The 21,637-nt window shown below is 36.3% G+C and overlaps 1 protein-coding gene across 1 annotated transcript in view; it reads left to right on the top strand.

The window, feature by feature from the left end:
- KLHDC1 (kelch domain containing 1) overlaps positions 1-21,637 on the top strand; it is a 54,042-nt gene that overhangs the window by 15,385 nt on the left and 17,020 nt on the right. Inside the window, exons 5-9 of the mRNA XM_049612840.1 lie at positions 7,614-7,692; positions 9,575-9,658; positions 14,940-15,023; positions 15,514-15,572; positions 20,354-20,466. Coding sequence (XP_049468797.1) covers positions 7,614-7,692; positions 9,575-9,658; positions 14,940-15,023; positions 15,514-15,572; positions 20,354-20,466 — 419 coding nt within the window. The remainder of the gene's footprint in view (positions 1-7,613; positions 7,693-9,574; positions 9,659-14,939; positions 15,024-15,513; positions 15,573-20,353; positions 20,467-21,637) is intronic.

Here is a 21,637-nt window from a genome sequence, read left to right as displayed (position 1 = left end):
TGGTGGCTGAAATAGAGAAAACTTGAAAGTCTGAATTTTTTCAAGATGTAATTACAAACTTGTTTTGACTCTGTTGGTAATGGCAGTTCTGCATCCTGGGTAAGAGCCATGTCATAAAAATAAGCATTGTGGATGCAACTATTTTTTTTAATAAATTTATTATTTAATTAAAATTTCTAAATAGTTAACACATTCACATGGTTCAAAACTCAAGACCATATTAAAAAGTCTACAGTGAAAGGTCTGGCTCCCACCCCTGTCCCTATCCACTCTGTTCTCCCCCACCATGCACAAATAGCTGCTTCAATTAATATCTTTTGTATTCTTACATCAGTGGTTCTCAAACTTGTCTGCAATTGTAATCACCTGGGGATTTTTTTTTTTTAATTTCAAAGCCCAGGTGATACTTTACACTAATTAAATGATCATCTCTAGGGTTATGATGTTTTGAAACTCCTCAGGTGATTCCAAGATGCAGACAGGTTTGGAAGCCACTGCCATCAGTGTTACTTTATGCAAATAGAAGCAAATACGTAGGAGTGTGTGCACGTATTCCTTTTTTCTCTCTCTTCCTTACACAAATAGCAGTGTATTCTGTACACTCCTGTGTACCCTGCTGCTTCCATTAGTTAGCAGTGTACCATGGAGATCTTTCATCTTTCTGAATCCCTAGTTAGAAAGCTGATTTTCTTCCTCCCTCCCTTTTTTCTTCCTTCCTTCCTTTTTTTCTTTCGTAGCTGCATAGCATTCCCCTTTGAGGACATACCATGGTTTATATAACCTTTCCCCTGAAAATGAAATAACACTTAGATTATTTCTGTTCCTTTGCTGTTACATACTATGCTTTAATGAATTTAAATGAAATGTATCCATTGGATAAAATTAGATTGCCTTTATAATTCTGACAAATGTTTAGTTTGCCAAAGCTGTTTTAACAAAGTACCATAAGCTAAGGGGCTTAAACAACAGAAATGTGCTTTCTCATGTTTCTAGAAACTGGAAGTACGAGATCAAAGGGTCAGCACGATTGGTTCCTTCTCTAGGTTTTGAGAAAAAATTTATTCCATGCCTCTCCCCTAACTTATGGTGATTTGCTGGCAAACTTAAAAAAAATTTTTTTTAATGTTTTATTTATTTTTGAGTGACAGAGATGGAGTGTGAGCAGGGGAGGGGCAGAGAAAGAGGGAGACACAGAATCCATGAAGCAGATTCCAGGCTCTGAGCTGTCAGCCCAGAGCCGATGCAAGCCTTGAAACTGTGAACCACAAGATCATGACCTGAGCTGAAGTTGGAGGCTTAACCAACTGAGCCACCCAGGCGCCCCATTTCTGCTGGCAATCTTTGATGTTCTTGGGCATGTAGAGACATCACTCTGATCTCTGCTTTCATGTTCACATAGGATTCTCTCTATCTATTCTTATCTGTCTCCAGATTTTCCCTTTTTATAGACACCAGTCATGCTGGGTTAGGGCCTCCCCTAATCTCATTTTAACTTGATTGCCTCTGTAAAGAACCTATCTCCAAATAAGGTCATATTCTGAGATACAGGGGCAGGGGGCAGGCATTAGGACTTGAACATGAATTTTGGAAGAACACAATGAAACACATAGCAGTAGATTTTGCCAATTTTTCCTCCATATAAGTGGGGCCATTTTGCATTCTCAACAATGGAATGCTTATTTCTCCGTAGTCTTGCCAAGAGTTTGTTGGCAAACTCAGATTGTTTGTTTGCCATACTGACAGATGAGAAATGTCTCAGTCTTATTTTCATTTTCACTGAAACAATTTTTGTAAGTTTGGATGTATTTTCCTATGTTTAAGGGGAATTTTGATTTCTTTTTCTCTGAACTATTTGTGTCCTTTGGTAATTATTTTCTATTTGAGTTTTGCTTTTATAAACTCAGTTTCTAGGAGTTATTTATGTATTAAGGAAATTAGTGTTTGACTATGATATGATATGGTATAAATATATTTTTTCCAATTTGTCATTTATCTTTTGAGTTTGCTTATTACTATGTGTTCTACATGCATTAAGCAGATTTTTAAAACTTATTTAGATAAATTTATCAATAATTTCTTTTTTTACCAGTAATTTCTTTTATGGCTTGTTGATCTTGAATCTTGATTGCAAAGTTATACATTAATTCACCAATGTATTTTTCTCTAGTACTTTTGTCATTTTATTTTTTACATTTGAATTGTTGATTCATTTGGGGCTTATTCTGAGAATGGTATGAGATATGGATCCAGGTTTATCTTTTTCTGAATGGCTACCTGTCTGTAACTCAGTTATTTCAGATGCTACCTTTATCATGTATTTACCTAATTTTCACTGGTATTTGGATCTGAGTTTTCTATTCTGTTCCATTGATCTGTTAATGTATAAATACTTCAGTAGTTTAGATATTGAAGCTCTACAGAGCATTCTTATAGGACTATTATAAATCATAAGTGTATACCTTAAGTAGTTATCACAAAATGACATACTTATGTAACCACCACTCAAGTAAAGAAAGAACATCATCAACACTGTAGAATCCTTCATTATGTCCACTCCTAATGAGTATGCTCAGCCCCCTTCCTAAAGGAAACCATTATCCTGACTTCTGGTATCCTAAATTAGTTATTGTTTTTTATATTTTATATATTTTTGTTTTTTTATGTTGTATATGGCATCCTATAGAATTTATACTTTAACCAAAATTATATTTTTGAGATTCATTCATGATGTTGTATGTACCTATGGTTTGTTTTCTTTCCTGTGTGTTATTATATTAAATGAAATACTGCAATGTATTTATTCATTCTGTTGTCGATAGACATTTGGGTCATTTCTATTTTTTGACTCTTCGGAATAATATAGCTATGAGCATTCTTCTATGTATTTTGGTACATAAGCGTTAACATTTCTGTTGGGCATGTATCTCTTTATTCTCTCAATGGTATAATCTGATTTCAATATAGTCTAATTTATCATTTTTTCCCTCATGGTTAGTGTTTTTGTGTCCTAGACTTAATTGATCCTAACCTTACAAAGTATGTTTTTGGTCCTTTGAAGTTTTTCTTGTTCACATATACAAGGAACTGGTAACAGTGGTTGCCCCAGGCAGGGAAATTGAGTGACTGAGAGTAGGAGAGGGACTTACTTTTACTACACCTTTTTAAAAAGTCATGATAAAATACATGTAACATAAAATTTGCCATTTTAACCATACGTAAGCGTCCAGTGCAGTGGACAATTACATTCACAGGACTGTACAACCATCACCAGTACATAAAACCTTGGATTGCCAGTAATGTGTTCTGCAAGACAAGCACACGTTTCTAATAATTAAAAAAAAAAAATTTTTTAATGTTCATTGATTTTTGAGAGAGAGAGAGAAAGAGAGAGAGAGAGAGAGAGAGAGCACGTTGGGGAGGGGCAGAGAGAGAGGGAGACACAGAATCTGAAGCAGGCTCCAGGCTCTGAGCTGCCAGCACAGAGCCCAATGCAGGGCTCGAATTCACGAACTGCGAAATCATGACCTGAGCCAAAGTTGGACGCTTGACTGACTGAGCCACCCAGGTGCCCCTCTAATAAATTTTAACTTGATAAACAAGCAGTGTCTTGCAATACGAGTAGTACATGATGCCGATTGTCCCATGATCACAACTAAGCCAATGGTTCTTGAAATTTGCTTTGATATACAAGTGCTTTGGATTACAAGCATGTTTTGGGAATGAGTTATGCTGTCAAACCAAGGTTTTACTGTATTTAGTTAAAAAATTTATCATCACTCCAAACAGAGACTCTGTAGACATTAAGCAATACCTCCCTGTCCCTCTTCGCCCCAACTTCTGGTAACCTCTAATCTACTTTCTACCTGCATGAATTTGCCTATTACAGATATTTCATGGAAGTAGAATCATTCAATGTTTGTTTTTTAGTGTCTGGCTTATTTCACTTAAAATATTTTCAAAGTTCACTATGTTGTGTGTATCGGGGCTTCTTCCTTTTTAAGGCTGAATAACATTCCATTGTATGCCCTGTTACATATTTGTTTATCTGTTCATCTGTTGATGAACATTTGTTTCCACCTTTTGGTTATTGTGAATAATGCTGCTGTGAACATTGGCTTACAAGTATTGTTTGAGTCCCTGTTTTTAATTCTAACTGTAGAATTTTCAGGTCATATGGTAATTCTATGTTCAATTTTTTGAGGAAGCACCAAACTGTTTTTTACAGTGACTATGCCATTTTATATTCCCACTGGCATTGTACATGGGTTCTAACTTCTCCATATCCTTGCCAACACTTGCCATTTCTTCCTTTATTTCTTTTTTCTTTTTTTTCTTCTTTTTAAAAAATAGTAGGCAGGGGTACCTGGGTGTCTCAGTTGGTTAAGCATCTGTCTTCAGCTTAGGTCATGATATCATGGTTTGTGGGTTTCAGCCCCGCATCGGGCTCTGTGCTGACAGCTCAGAGCCTGGAGCCTGCTTTAGATTCTGTGTCTCCTTCTCTCGCTGCCCCTTCCCTGCTCATGTTCTGTCTGTCTCTCTCTCAAAAAATAAAATAAAAATTAAAAATAATAGGCATCATAGTGGGTGTGAAGTAGTGTTCATTGTGGTTTTAATTTGTATTTCCCCAGAGACTAATGATGTTGACCATTTTTCATATGCCCGTTGGCCATTTGTAGATCTTCTTTGGAGAAATGTCTATTCAAGCCCTTTGCTCATTTTTAAAAATTGGGTTGTCTTTTTGTTGTTGAGTTATAGGAGTTCATTACTTATTCTGGATATTAATCTCTTACTGGATATATGTAGTTTTCTTTTGTTGTAATGTTTTTGGCTGGCTTGCCTCATAGAATGAGTTAGGAAATGTTCTTTCCTCTTCATTTCTTTTTAAAAAGACTTTGAGAAGGTTGGTATTAATTATTCTATAAATGTTTGATATCATTTATCACTGAAGCCATCTGGTCCTGGGCTTTTCTTTGTTGGTGGGTTTTTTGATTACTGATTCAATCTTCTTATTATAGTTTTATTCAGTTTTTCTATTTCTTACAAGCCATTTCTGATAGTGTCTTTCCAGAAATTTTTCTATTTCATCTAAATTATCCAGTATGTTGGCATAGTTTTTTGTAGTATTCTCTTAAAATCCTTTTAATTTCTGTAATGTTGATAATAATATCCCCTCTGTCATTTCCAATTTTAGTGCTTGGAGTTTTCTCTTTTTTTCCTTGTCAACCTAGCTAAAGCTTTGTCAATTGTGTTGATCTTTTCAGAGAACCAACTTTTAGTTTGTTGTTTTTTTTTTCTATTTACTATTTTGCTTATACCCTTTAATTAAACTAAACCCTTCTTTCTGTTATCTTTGGGTTTAGTTTGCTCTTCTCTTTTTTGTTCCTTAATGTGTACAGTTCTGTTATTGATTTGAGATCTTTTAAATAAATTGTAGGCATTTACAGCTATAAAATTCCCTCTGAGTGCCATCTTCATTGTACATCATAAGTTTTATTTTATTGCATTTTCTTTTTTGTTTGTTTTATTGTGTTTTCATTCATTTCAAGGTAATTTTTAATTTCCTTTGTGACTTTTTTCTCTACCCATTAGGTTGACAGGTTATTTGTTTGTTTGTTTGTTTTTTCCTTTCAGCACTTTAAAGATTTTATGACATTGCTTTTGGCCTCCATTTTTCTGGTGAGAAATTCACTCTCATTCGTGTTTTTGTTCCCCGGTATATGTCTTTTTACTCTGGCTTTTCTTTATTTGTTCTTTATTTTTGCTCTTCATTGATTTGATTAAAATGTTCCTACCTGGGGGAGCATGGATAGCTCAGCTGGCTAAGCTTCCAACTCTTGATTTCGGCTCAGGTCATGATCTCCTAGCCCCATGTTGTTGTTGGTACTGAGTGTGGGGCCTGCTTGGAATTCTTTCTCTCTCCCTCTCTCTGCCCCTCCCCCACTCATACTTGTGCACATGCTCTCTCTCTCAATAAATAAATAAACTTTTTTTTTTTTTTTTTTTTTTTTAACAAAGGTTCCTGCTTGTAGTTTCCTTTGTATTTATCCAGATTGGAGTGTGCTGAGCTTGGGTTGGTGGGTTTATATCTTTCATCAGTTTTAGAAACCTCTTAGTAATTTTCACATATTTCTTCTACACATTTATTTGTCTCTCCATCTTCAAGGGCTCCTGTTTAGTGCACATTAGGCCATTTGATATTGTTCCACAGAGCTTGGGCTCTCTGGGATCCCCCCCCCCCTCTTTTCTTCTCTTTGTTTTAATTTGAATACTTTTTATTAACCTCTTGACCTATCTTCAAGTTCACTGGTATTTTCCATTGCTATGTCCAGTCTCCTGTGAAGTCTATTTATTCAAGTCTTTACTTCTTACATTTTCCCCCATTTTCAGCATTTCCACTTAGTGGTTATTTTTCATCATTCTGTGTCTCTGCTGGAATTGTTCTGTTCTTCCTGCATTTTGTCCACATTTTACAAACTAGGTCTGTTATCTTTATCACAGTTTATCATAGTTACTGTAAATGCCATGCTGACCACCTTGTGGTCAGCTTATATTGGCTCTTTGCTCTCTTGATCATAGGTTATTTATTTATTTATTTATTTATTTTACCTTTTCATGTATCTTGTATTTTTTTTTTTTTACCACGTGCTAGACATTCTGTGTGAAAGAATGGTAAAGATTGGAAAAAATGATATTTATCTTCAGAAAAGGACATGTCCTTTATGTTTTTCTCAAGCTGCTAGAGTGGGAGTTCAGTCAGTCTCATTTGTAGTTGATTTGTGTTTGAGGCTGTTATAACTTTAGTTTGATTCCATTGTACAACTGGCTTCAGATGTTTTGAGGCAAGATCAGGACTTTCCTTTGCTAGGACCCCATGTTTGAGCATCGCAGATTTTCCAAAGATGTTCTGCCGTGCTTCACAGAGTTCCGAGCCTCAGAACCGTGGAAGGTCTCTCCCTGTTTTGTAGCCTCATTGGTAGGTCTTTGGATTACTAGGGAGTTCTCTTTGCTCTCTAGTCCCCCCTTTCGCTTTCCATACCTTAGGAAATCATTTTCAGCCTTGTATGTCCTCCTCTGGGCTTTTGAGAGCAGGCATCCTGTGTGCTGTAATGGCTTGGTATGCTTCTGAGGTATTTCCGTCAGCTCTTCTGTCCTGATCTCAAATGTTAGTAGACTCAATTTAGTAGATTATTGCCTATTGGTGACCAACCATGAGCTCTCTGAAGACCATGTGAAAGACTTGGCGAGTGGATTCAATCTCCCACTGTGCTGATTTTCTTAAGATTCTAATTTGCCATGCCAGCCTACATGCAGCTATTAAAATTTTGGGTGGTGTCTTTTACAAAGCCTATCTGTCCCGGATTCTTCCTCCTCTTGCTATTGCACCAGGAATGAAAGCAGCTGTACGCGTGTCTCTTCTCTCCTATTGAGAACTCATCACTTTCTGGCATTAGTTCATTTAGGATTCTTCCCTTCTCTCCTTGATTTTTTTTAAACTGTGGTTTTGTAGTTTATTTGGCTTGTTTAGATTACTAGGGGGAGAGAGAGATGAGCTCCTTTGCAAACAGACTGGAAATAGAACATCTGAAATGTGTTCTCTTGTACTTGTTTTTCAGATTAATATATTTTGGTGGCTATGGGTGTAGGAGACACAGTGAACTCCAGGACTGTTTTGATGTTCATGATGCATCTTGGGTAAGACAGTAACCACTGTTTACATTTTCCTCAAATTTAGTATCCCCTTAAAGTCTCTAGACACAATGAGCCCAATCTTTCTGTTTAAATTGCCATAATTGACACTGTGAAAAAAAAATGTGTTTTCTTTCTTTTGGATTTAGATTCAGTTAGAGGAAGTTCTCTCACCTAGTGGTATTAGCCTTCATGGCTACTGGCAGAGTAATTTCTTACATTCATCACTCACACCTGCTTCTGTTAGACAAGTGGTGACTTTAGCACAACTTGGAAAAACTTTGTTCATAGATAACCAGAATGGCTGTTGCTGATACACACCTCCTTTTAGGTATGTCCACCAGAACTATTCATAGCTCAGACTGGCCTCTGTAATGCAGTAAATTGATAGTGACATTACCTTTCCTACGTCTTACTGGTTAGAGAATAATCTATTACTAATGAAATAAGACATGACATAAAAATGAAACCTTTTAAAAGGTAACTTAAAATTTTTTTTAATGTTTATTTATTTTTGAGAGAGAGACAGAGACAGAGAGAGAGAGAGGGGTAGGGGCAGAGAGAGAGAGGGAAACAGATTCTGAAGCAGGTCCAGGCTCCGAGCTGTCAGCACAGAGCCCAATGCGGGGCTCGCACCCTTGAACCGAGAGATCATGACCTGAGCTGAAATGGGACTCTCAACCAACTGAGCCACTCAGGCGCCCCTAAAAGATAACTGTAAAAACCATTGATCCCAGGGGTGCCTGGCTGGCTCAGTCGGTGAAGCATGTGACTCTTAATCTTGGGTTTGAAAGTTCAAACCCCACGTTGGGTATACAGATTACTTAAAAATAAAATCTTAAACTAAACCAAACCAAACAAACACAACATTGATCCCAGCACCAAGATACATAGTAACTCTTTGGTTTTACCTTCTACTAGCATATAGTATTTTTGTACATTATAATATAAATATATATGTACACTTCATGTATATGTTTTTGTATATGGGTATTTAAAAATTCTCTGTGTATTTCCATGGTTTTTGAGTTTTCAAATAAAATATGTGTAAAGCTTTGCTACTTATAGTATTACTGATAATTTTCAGAACTATACATCCCCATTACTTCTATCTAATTTTTTTACTCATTTTTTTTCTCTTCTAGTACAGGTTAGGCTAAGGATCATGTCCTGAAGTTTCTGGTGTACCAGTAGATTTTTTTCTCTTAGATTTTAAATTAAGTAAATCATTTAGTTTGTTTAATTTGTTTGACAAGTCCTGCCAAAAATGAATGATGTATTTCTGGCATAGAACATAAAACCAACAGAGTGGTAAGCTAGAGTAGTAACAGAGGATTTCAACAATCCAGAGATGCTAAGTATAGTATAACTGCTAAATGGGTACCTCGCTGACAGTTTTGTTTCCTAGAAGACAAAGAAGAGAGTGAGCACAAGTTTTACCTATACAAACAAACTGCTTGGTTAAATAGAAGTGGTTGGAACTCTTTGGAAACAAGAACCATGGTCCCCTAAAGTTCCTAATTGCAAAGATTAGGAATTCAGAGCATGTACTCTAGGAAAACAGATTGCAAAATATAAATGTCATTCTGTCCTCTGCAAGTTTAAAAGAGACAATCCTTGAGAGGATTGGCAGGTTATCAATGAGTAAAGTTATGATTCACTGGAAGCAATGCTATGAGAGGACAAGTTGCCAGGTGGTGGCTGTTACTGGCCTGGAGACGACACTTTGTGAGCCACTGCTGTACGCGTTAGCTTTATGACTATGCTAACACTTAACTCTATTTTTGTAATGGTGCCTATTATTTCACTGGTAAATATGCAATTAAATTTGTAACATTAATCTAAAAATTATAAAAGCTTTTAAATATTTAAAAAACTTCTGTTTTAGGAAGAACAGATATTCTGGGGGTGGCATAATGATGTTCATATATTTGATACAAAGACACGGAGTTGGTTTCAACCAGAAATTAAAGTAAGTATTGTAAAAAGTTACCTTTCTTTATATTGATATATCCATTGATAGTTTAAAAGGATGCAGTTTTGCTAAGTCATTTGGATTTTAGCAATTGAGTTTATATTTATATATTAAGGGGTCCCTGAGTACTGTCACTAGTCGTTTTTTTTTAATCACCTATTTTTCTCCAGGTTAGCTAAGGTTTTCTAGAAAAATCTTCTAAAGAGGGTTCCATCATCATTCTTTAGCCACAAGTGTGATGTCCTCATTTAATAATGGCACTTTTAAAATGTCCTTTTATAATGAAGTCCACAATTTTAAAAAGCCCATATTTCATAAACTCTTGAAATCTACATGTGGTTATAGCATGACAAAAAATACATTATTAATACTCTTTCAAGTGCTGGTGAACAAACACAAATTCAAGTTAGTTTAAGATATAACGAATTTTCACATGGGGAGAAGTCTGTTTTGGAGTGGCTCACACAGTGGAAGAGCCGCAAGGGCTTGAGCCTCAGGAACTTGCCCAAGTTACTCAACAGCAACAATGTTTTCCATCTCTGTTAGTTTCTCTCTGCTTCTCTTTATATGCTAGCTCTATTCTGTCTACTGCAGACCAGCCAGCTCTTTTAGGAGGGAATATGGTCCTGGCTATCCAAACAGTCTTTTCTACTGGTGCTGTATTCTTTCAATGTCTACAAATAAGTCTTAGAAAAGGACTCTGGTTGTATTTGGGCATGTTCTCACTCTCTACATTGGTCCCTGTTGCCAAGGGGATAATTGGTTTAGGCCCAAGTCTCAGGCCTACCCTAAGGGAACAGGATTTTGTGGCTGATGAACTCACCAGAACTGTGCAGAATGGAATGCTGAACAGGCAAAACCAAAATTGTCCACTAATATGCATATATGACGTACATACATTTGAATTTTAAGATTTATGTCTTTTGTTAATGAAATAAAAGCATTTTATCTCTGTTCACATAATTATATTGGAACAAGCAAGTGCAGAGAAAATTGTTGAGAATGGATCTACTGAAACTCATCCTAGATCTTTTTCAGGCATCTGTACCCTCTATTTAGAGAAAAATCAGGGATCTATAGCTATTGAAGGCGAATTTCTAGAACATGCTCCTGTAGGGGCACCTGGCTGGCCCAGTTGATGGAGCATGCAACTCTTGGTCTCAGGATCATGAGATCAAGTTCCATGTTGGGCTGGAGCCTACTTAAAAAAAAACAAAAAAAAGGATGTGCTCCTGGGGATGAGGGAGCTGAGGTACTTATATTTGAACTTCAAGTCTTTCTCTGGCTCCTTCTTTCCCTTCTTACCTCAGTTCATAGCCCTCCCTTCCTGCTGTAGTAGCCTTACATGCACATGTCCCTAATTTAGTTCATATTTACCAATATTTTCACTGTAATTTCTCTGATGATTTCTTCAAATAAGTTTTTATATTATTTATACTTTATCTGAAAGTTTTTCTGACATGGTTGTAGCTGGAATCCACTCTCTTCATTTTTTAGGGACACTCTTAAATTACTTTATTATTTCCAAATATCAACATCAAAAGACAAGGCAGCATGGTAGAGTGTACCAATTATTGGTGTAAAAGTTGAAAAAAATTGGAATTGCATTCTAATTCTGTCATAAAAGAGCTATGTCCTTCAGATAAGCCATGTAGTGTGTGATCTGTAAAATAGAAGGGTTGAAAGTGTTTTTCCTACATGGCATTTTTATCCCTTAAGAACAGTATGTTAGTAATTGGGATCTTTGAGTTATTTTCAGTATTTCAAGCAACTTAATAAGCATTGTACATTATTTATGCAGTTACAGATTAATGCAGATGCCATTTCTTTGTTTTTGTTTAGAATTATGTGAACTCATTCAGAAGCTTTAGGTGGTTATGAGATGTATTTGATAAAAATTCAATATTTGTTGCATAATAGATATGTTTATAGTAGAATAATTTTTCCAAAATTTCAGATCAGGGGTGGGGTAATAATAAAAACTATATTTTGCTGGAATGACTGGGGACCACATTTCAGAAGGTTCTGTCTCATTTATTTAAGTGTAAATTGGTAATATCTGAATAATTTCTTACTGTATTGGTTTCAGGACAGTGATTCAAGTAAGCCTGAAAAGTCGAGGAAATTCTGATATTGAATGTAGAGTTTAAACTTCCTGTGCCCCCGCCTGGGTGGCTCAGTCGGTTAAGCGTCCGACTTCGGCTCAGGTCACGATCTCACAGTCTGTGAGTTCGAGCCCCGCGTCGGGCTCTGGGCTGATGGCTCAGAGCCTGGAGCCTGCTTCCGATTCTGTGTCTCCCTCTCTCTCTGCCCCTCCCCCATTCATGCTCTGTCTCTCTCTGTCTCAAAAATAAATTTAAAAAAGATAAAAATAAATAAATAAATAAATAAACTTCCTGTGCCCACATTCAGTAGCCAATGTGCTGAAAATGTTGAAAAGGTTCTTTTAGAACTTGGAATGAAATGCATAAACAAAGACTCCTACCATGAACACGTGGAAATTATGCAGAAAAATTTCCCTTAGAATCTCATTAATTCATCTATCCATTATACTGTCTTTACCCACGAATACAAAACTTCTCCAGAGAAAAGATCTGCTGTATTTGTTCAAAGTAAAGTATAGAAAAGTGTTATTAGTTAATGGGAAGAGTTTTAGCAAGCTACAAAGGACTGTTTGGCTTAAAGCAAGAGTGAAAGTTTTACTGTGGAGTTTGAGATATCAAGAGTTTTAGGGGGGCAGATTTAATTTTTCAGGGTCTCTGAGATTATCACACTGTGCACTGCTTGCTCACAATATTACCTCGGGGGGGGGGGGGGGGAAAGGGAAGTGAGGAAAGAATAGTTTAAATTTGATTTTTAAATATTTATATTTCAAGGTGAAATTTACATGAAATTTTATTTTGCCAAATAGTGTCAGGCATTTAAGAAAAACACTTTATTCATTTATTTTATTTTATTTTTTATTTTTAAAAATTTACATCCAAATTAGTTAGTATGTAGTACAACGATTTCAGGAGTAGATTCCTTAGTGCCCCTTACCCATTTAGCCCATCCCCCCTCCCAAAACCCCTCCAGCAACCCTCAGTTTGTTCTCCATATTTATGAGTCTCTTCCGTTTTGTCCCCCTCCATGTTTTTATATTATTTTTGTTTCCCTTCCCTTATGTTCATCTGTTTTGTATCTTAAAGTCCTCAGATGAGTGAAGTCATATGATTTTTGTCTTTCTCTGACTGACTAATTTCACTTAGCATAATACCCTCTAGCTCCATCCACGTAGTTGCAAATGGCAAGATTTCATTCTTTTTGATTGCCAAGTAATACTCCATTATATATATATATATATATATATATATATATATATATATATACACACACATACACACACATACATACATACCACATCTTTATCCATTCATCCATCGATGGACATTTGGGCTCTTTCCATACTTTGGACTTTTGTGAATTATTGAATTATAGTGCTGCTATAAACAGGGGGGTGCATGTGTCCCTTCAAAACAGCACATCTGTATCCCTTGGATAAATGCCTAGTAGTGCAATCGCTGGGTCATAGGTAGTTCTATTTTTAGTTTTTTGAGAAACTTCCATACTGTTTTCCAGAGTGGCTGCACCAGCTTGCACTGCCACCAACAATGCAAAAGAGATCCTCTTTCTCCGCGTGCTCGCCAACATCTGTTGTTGCCTGAGTTGTTCATTTTAGCCATTCTGACAGGTGTAAGGTGGTATCTCATTGTGGTTTTGATTTGTATTTCCCTGATGATGAGTGATGTTGAGCATTTTTTCATGTGTCGGTTGGCCATCTGGATGTCTTCTTTGGAGAAGTGTCTATTCATGTCTTTTGCCCATTTCTTCACTGGATTATTTGTCTTTTGGGTGTTGAGTTTGGTAAGTTCTTTACAGATTTTGATACTAACCCTTTAGCTGATATGTCATTTGCAAATATCTTATCCCATTCCATCAGTTGCCTTTTAGTTTTGCTGATTGTTTCCTTCTCTGTGCAGAAGCTTTTTATTTTGATGAGGTCCCAGTAGTTCATTTTTGCTTTTGTTTCTCTTGCCTCTGGAGACATATTGAGTAAGAAGTTGCTGAGGCCAAGGTCAAAGTGGTTTTTGCCTGCTTTCTCCTCGAGGATTTTGATGGCTTCCTGTCTTGCATTTAGGTCTTTCATCCATTTTTAGTTTATTTTGTGTATGGTGTAAGAAAGTGGTCCAGGTTCATTCTGCTGCATGTCGCTGCCCAGTTTTCCCAGCACCACTTGCTGAAGAGACTATCTTTGTTCCACTGGATATTCTTTCCTGCTTTGTCAATGATTAGTTGGCCATACATTTGTAGGTCCATTTCTGGGTTCTCTATTCTGTTCCATCATTTTATTCATTTTTTAATGTTTGAGAGAGAGAGAGAGAGCGAGAGCGGGGGAGGGACAGAGAGAGAGGGGAGACACAGAATCTGAAGCAGGCTCCAGGCTCTGAGCTGGCAGCACAGAGCTCAATATGGGGCTCTAACTCACAAACCATGAGATCATAACCTGAGCCAGAGTCAAATCTCAACTGAGGGAGCCACCCAGGTACCCCTAAGAAAAACACTTTAAAAAGTAAAGGGAAACAAAAATAATATAAAAACAGGGAGGAGGACAAAACAGAAGAGACTCATAAATATGGAGAACAAACTGAGGGTTACTGGAGGGGTTGTGGGAGGGGGGATGGGCTAAATGGGTAAGGGGCATTAAGGAATCTACTCCTGAAATCATTGTTTCACTATATGCTAACTAATTTGGATGTATATTTTAAAAAATAAAAAATAAAAGTAAAAGAGAAAGTAAAGATCAGGGTGAGTAAATTTCATTCTTGAAGAGCAGTATTTATCTATAATGATTACTATTTACAATTAACTTTTTTTTAACGTTTATTTATTTTGAGAGAGAGAGAGAGAGAGCAATTAGTAGGGAAGGGTCAGAGAGAGAGAGAGAGAGAGAGAGAGAGAGAGAGAATACCAAGCAGACTTCAGGCTGTCAACACAGAGCCATACATGGGGTTCGTCATCACCAACCGTGAAATCATGACTTGAGCTGAAACCAAAAGTCAGGTGCTTAACCAACTAAGTCACCCAGGCGTCCCTACAATGAACTTTTGCATCAGGGTGTTTATCGAATTATAGGGGTAATGGTGACTAGGTAGTCAGGTATTTCTCATACTGAGCATGAGTGTGACTTCCTTAGAGATGTTTCAAGTTTTGCACTCTGTTTCCTCCTCTCTGCCTGCAGGGTGGAGTCCCACCGCAGCCGCGAGCCGCGCACACGTGTGCAGTTCTTGGAAATAAGGGCTATATCTTTGGCGGACGTGTTTTGGTTAGTGTTTTTCATGAAAATGATATTTTTATGTGTGCTTCTGCTCACAAAAATTATTTTCTGATTTGGGGGAACAACTGAACATTCAAAGTATCTAGGTAAATAAAATACCATTCAATAATAAATTTTATTTATCTTCCATCCCCTAAACAGACTATACATGAGTAATCACACATGATTTATAAATCATATTTTAATGAGGAGAATCCTTCACTTCTGTGCATAACCAGAAAAGCTTAATGTCTTAACATTTAAATCCTATTAGTTTAAGGCCTTTTCTTCCTTTCTCCCTTGACACATTAATTGGGTAGCTCTATAGTAATTTGATTAATGCTTAGCATTGTTTCTTCATATGTAAACTTCTGATGCTAATAAGTAAAAATAAGTAAGATGCAGATAGTCTATCTTTAACCTGAAGTAATTTTAAAACCAAAATTTTAGTCCATGAAAAATGTGAAACAGGGACTAATTTAACACACTTTTATTTTAGCAAACTAGGATGAATGATTTACACTGTCTGAACTTAGATACCTGGACTTGGTCTGGAAGGTACGTTTGAAATTTAAGTATGTTTTAATCGAAAGGCATTTGTGTGTGTGTGTGTGTGTGTGTTTGGGATCATAATCCAAATTTGAGTTTCTAAAACTGAATTAGTATCTTTTTCCTTCAGATTATATGTCTAAGCAAGGAATATACAGATTTAAATGCAGAGTTTGTTCTTAACCAAATTATTTAAAACATGAGAATACCAGAGTTTGAAACTTGATTATGTAAAAGTACTGGTTTTATTCTAAGTATTCTTGAGAACTGGCCAGTAGAGGAAACGAAGGAACAGTTTGTTGGTGTCATCACAAGTAAACAGATAATGAAGTATGTAAAAGATTTTTTTTGTGGTTCAAAATATATATTTAACAATAGAATAAATATATTTAGGTATCACTTCAGCTGTTCATGTAGTGATATGGAATCAGAGCCATATATTATTCCAAAATAGAAATACCATTAAAAATGAAACTCCAAAAGTGCCAGGAAAAAAATATAGCAGATTGTCTTTAAAATCTTGGCATGGAGCAATCCCTATCAAAAGAACACCAACATTTTTCACAGAGCTAGAGCAAACAATCCTAAAATTTGTATGGAAGCACAAAGACCCCAAATAGCCAAAGCAATCCTGAAAAAGAAAACCAAAGCTGGAGGCATCACAATTCTGGATTCAAGCTGTTTTATAAAGCTGTAATCATCAAGACAGTATGGTACAGACACAAAAACAGACACCCAGATCAATGGAACAGAATAGAAAACCCAGAAGTGGACCCACAAACGTATGGCCAACTATTCTTTAAAGCAGTAAGGAATATCCAATGGAAAAAAGACAGTGTCTTCAGCAAATGGTGGTGGGACAGCGACCTGCAGAAGAATGAACCTGGAACACTTTCTTACACCATACACAAAAATAAACTCAAAATGGATGGAAGACCTAAACATAAGACAGGAAGCCATCAAAATCCTCGAGGAGAAAGCAGGCAAAAACCTCTTTGACCTTGGCCTCAGCAACTTCTTACTTGACCTGTCTCCAGAGACAAGGGAAACAAAAGCAAACATGAACGATTAGGACCTCATCAAGATAAAAACCTTCTGCACAGAGAAGGAAATAATCAGCAAAACTAAAAGGCAACTGATGGAATGGGATAAGATATTTGCAAATGACATATCAGCTAAAGTGTTAGTATCCAAAATCTATAAAGAACTTACCAAACTCAACACCCAAAAGACAAATAATCCAGTGAAGAAATGGGCAAAAGACATGAATAGACACTTCTCCAAAGAAGACATCCAGATGGCTAACAGACATATGAAAAAATGCTCAACATCACTCATCATCAGAGAAATACAAATCAAAACCACAATGAGATACCACCTCATACCTGTCAGAATGGCTAAAATGAACAACTCAGGCAACAACAGATGTTGGCAAGGATGCGGAGAAAGAGGAACCCTTTTGCACTGCTGGTGGGAATGCAAACAGGTGCAGCCACCCTGGAAAATAGTATGGAGGTTTCTCAAAAAACTAAAAATAGAACTACCCTATGACCCAGAAATTGCACTACTAGGTATTTGTCCAAAGGATACAGGAGTGCTGTTTCAAAGGGGTACATGCACCCCAATGTTTATAGCAGTGCTATCGATAATAGCCAAAGTATGGAAAGAACCCAAATGTCCATCGACAGATGAATGGATAAAGAAGATGTGGTACATATATACAATGGAGTATTACTTGGCGATCACAAAGAATGAAATCTTGCCATTTGCAACAATGTGTATGGAACTAGAGTGTATTATGCTAAGGGAAATAAGTCAGAGAAAGACAAATATCATATGGCTTCACTCATATGTGGAATTTAAGATACAAAACAGATGAACATAAGGAAAGGGAAGCAAAAATAGTATAAAAACTGGCAAGGAGACACACCATAAGATACTCTTAAATACAGAGAAGAAACTGAGGTTTGCTGAAGGAGGGGTGTTGGGTGGGGTGATGGCCTACATGGCAATGGGTATTAAGCAGGGCACTTGTTGCTATGAGCCCTGGGTGTTATATGTAAGTGATAAATCACTAAATTCTGTTCTTGAAATCATTATTACCCTATATGTTAACTAGTTCGGATGTAAATTAAGAAAATAATAATAATTTAAAAATCTTGGCATGGAGAAAGTTTTCCCAAAAATGGTTATAAACCCAAAATTATTAAATAGAAAGACTGACTTATAAGATCACTTAAGAATTCAATTTTTCTGGGGGCCCCTGGGTGGCTCAGTTGGTTAAGGATCTGACTGTAGGTTTCAGCTTAGGTCATAATCTCACAGGTTTGTGAGTTTGAGCTCCACGTAGGGCTCTGCACTGGCAGCTCAGAGCCTGCTTGGGATTTTCACTTTCCCTCTTTCTGCTCTCTCTCTCTCTATCAAAATAAATAAATGAATATTTTTAAAAATATTCTGTATGTAGTTTTCTGTATAGAAAACTATACCCAAGCTAAAAGAAAAATTGGAAAATACAAACAAAAAACAAACTGGAAGTCATATTGCAGTATTTTTAACAAGGCCTAAATCCACAAGAACTCAGAAAATCAGTAACAAAAGGACAAATAATCCAGCAGAAAAATGGGCAAAGGACATAAATGAACAACTCACAGAAGAAATACAATGGGCAAAAATTATTTTAAATGGGCAAAATTATTTGGGCAAAATACAAATGGCAAATGGGCACAATGGGCAAAAATTATTTTAAAGGGCAAAATACAAATACAAATACAAATGGGCAAAATTTATTTTACAAATGGGCAAAAATTATTTTAAAGAGATATTCAACTTCAGAGACAATCAAAGAAATGGAGCTAAAAATAATTACAAATGCCCAATGTGTGCTGAAGTTGTAACAACATAATTAGTGAGAGCATAAATTGGTACAGTTTTTCTGGAAGGTAGTTTGGCAATATATTTAAAATGTAAAATGGAATTTCTGCTTTGATCCAGAGTTTCCCCAAAGACAGTAAGTGTGTGTGTGTGTTACAACATTATTATAAAAGCAAAAACTAGAGGTCAACCTTCATGTTCACATTTGGGGATTATTTAAATCATGGCACATTTGGCCAGTGGGCCGTCATGCTTCCTTTACCAAAGAAAGTTACACTTCATAGAAATATTCTATAACATATTAGTTGAATGAAAAATAGTTGCAGAATAGAATGTATGATCCTATTTATGTATTTTTAATAAACATGTTTATATGTGTATTAAAGCCTAGAAAGATTATACCAAATTATTATTATTTCTTATTGCTAGAGGACAGGATTATAAGAGAACTCTCCTTTTTAAAAATACTTTTGGAGCGCCTGGGTGCCTCAGTTGGTTGAGCGTTCGACTTCGGCTCAGGTCATGATCTCACAGTTCGTGGGCTCGAGCCCCGCATTGGGCTCTGTGCTGACACCTTAGAGCCTGAAGCCTGCTTTGGATTCTGTGTCTCCCTCTCTCTCTACCTCTCTCCCACTCACCTCTGTGTCTCCCTCAAAAGTAAACATAGAAAAAAATAATAATAAAAATAAAAATATTTTTGTTGGGGTGCCTGGGTGGTCAGTCAGTTAGCGTCTGACTTCAGCTCAGGTCATGATCTCACAGTACATGAGTTTGAGCCCCACGTCAGGCTCTGTGCTGATAGCTTAGAGCCTGGATCCTATTTCAGATTCTGTGTCTTCCTCTCTCTCTGCCCCTCCCCTGCCCACCTCTGTCTTTCTCTTTCTCAAAAATAAACATTAAAAAAATTTTTTTAAAATATATATATTTTTTTAATTTTTTAATTTAATATTTATTTATTATTGAGAGACAGAGAGAGACAGAGCACGAGCATGGGAGGGGCAGAGAAAGAGGGAGACACAGACTCCGAAGCAAGCTCCAGGCTCTGAGCTGTCAGCACAGAGCCCAACGGGGGGCTCGAACCCACAAACCACGAGATCATGACCTGAGCTGAAGTCAGTCACTTAACCGACTGAGCAACCCAGGTGCCCCTAAAAAAAAAATGTGGTTGTTGAATGTTTTGTAACCAAAACAATTCTTATAATCAATACAAAAAATAAAAATATTTCCATTTTAGAAAAAAATATCTTCCACAAATGGCCCGTATTATTCTGGAACATTCCAGAATGCTGAAGAATGATGCCTTCTCACCTCCTGAATTATGAGTTAAACTTTTGTACTTATGTTTGTAATTTTCTAAGAATAGGACAGTATTTTTTAAAAATCTTCAGAGGTTTGTCCTGGATCTGGAATGGCTCGCATGCTTTTATTTTGAAGGTAGAATAGCTAGCATTTTAAGGCAAAGAAACTTTGGGAAATCATACAGCAAGTAAACCAGAGTAAAAGGAACAACAACAAAATCCCATAATATCCTCAAGGAAATCAGCTGAAAATATAAAACGAAACATGGGCCAACAGTAAAAAGTTACAGACATGAAAATGGTTATGTTGAAAAACTGGGGAAGTTATACTGATTAAACAAGAATGATGTTGCATATGCATTGTGAATTAACTAGGACTTTTAAATTTTCAGTCTGTGTTCTGTAACCAGGTGGAATAGACACTAAGTGGAAAGATTATTTAAATTCATCTAAGGATTTAAGAATATTTTTAAAATCTTAATACAGGTGGAGTTCATAAAATCAGCTGTTTTTAAAAGTAGTGAAGGCAGTTTTTTCCCCTTTAATCTGAGATTATCAAAAACCTTTTTATTTTGACTAACACAGTACCTAGATTTTTCTATTTTTTTTCCCTTGCCACAGGATTCCTGTTAATGGAGAAACCCCCAAACATCGGTCATGGCATACTTTAACACCAATAGCTGATGATAAACTTTTTCTATTTGGTGGACTAAGTGCAGACAATATTCCATTAAGTAAGTCAACTAAAGTGTAGCCTACAATTATTATCTCATTCTTTTTTCTTAATTGTATTTGATATTTAAGGTGTCTCTTTTTCAGATTTTCTGGTTTACCTTTATCCCCAACTGTATGATTGCATTAAGAATTAGAAAACTCTTTGCTTTAGTATCTTTGGCTCTCCACGTTCTCCTGTTTCCTAGATATATAGAAAAGAAAGGGTAGTTGAACCTAGATGAATTAAAGCCCCTTTCAACTATAATATTCTGTGATTCTGTGCCTTCCTGATTTTTGATCCCAGTACAGTGTAGGCTGGAATGGGGATTAGAACAGAAGGCTCTGGAAATATAAGGTGGGAAGGCAGTTGCTTCTCTTTCTGTTCCAGAACTGTAAAGAAAGTGCTTAGCCAGAATTTTTAAACTCCTGTCACTGCTGATCCCAATAGCTATGGTTTTGTAATGCAGGTTTTTTTTTTTTTTCAGCAGTAAAACTGTGGCATCAGGAAAGACAAATGACTAAGTATCCACTTCCTAGTTTGACATAGTTGATGTTTCATGTTTTCTTAACCCAGAAGTTTTCTGTGGCTAGAGGTGTTTTGATAAGAAACCTTATATACCATTAAACTCATTTATATAATTCCATATGGGATCTGGAAACACGTATTTATTTTTCAACAAAAATGCATCAAGTATCAGCTTTGCATCCAGCAGTCTGCTGGACAACAGACAAACTCCAGAGGCTGGTTAGAGAAACAAGGGTTTCTAGCAGGGGATGTTAGTTATTACAGATTATTATGCTTCTCCAATCTGAAGGTTCGTAATTAAAAGAGATTTGGAATCTAATAACTAACATCTATTTTTTCATTAGGGGTTGTTTAATAGAACATCTTTTTGAGCTCTACTGTTTCTAATTCCTATTTGCTGATTTTGGTCATTGGCCTGTGGGAAATTCTATGTCCTAACTCTTAGTCCAGTCAGTTTCCTCCTCTATAGATTTAGTGTAACATACTGGTATTACATGATACTTAGAAGTTATTTTAATCTTGTTGACTATGATAATGGCATTGTGATTATGTATGTGATAATGCCGTTGTCATTCTGGAAAAATATGTCTCCTTTTAAAAGCCATGTTTAGTGAAGTATATATGGGGAAAATGACAGGAGATCTAGGATTTGGTTTAGAATAACT

The sequence above is a fragment of the Panthera uncia genome (genome assembly GCF_023721935.1).
Source record: "Panthera uncia isolate 11264 chromosome B3 unlocalized genomic scaffold, Puncia_PCG_1.0 HiC_scaffold_1, whole genome shotgun sequence".
Lineage (NCBI taxonomy): Eukaryota > Metazoa > Chordata > Mammalia > Carnivora > Felidae > Panthera > Panthera uncia.
This window is presented reverse-complemented; position numbering and strand designations above follow the sequence as displayed.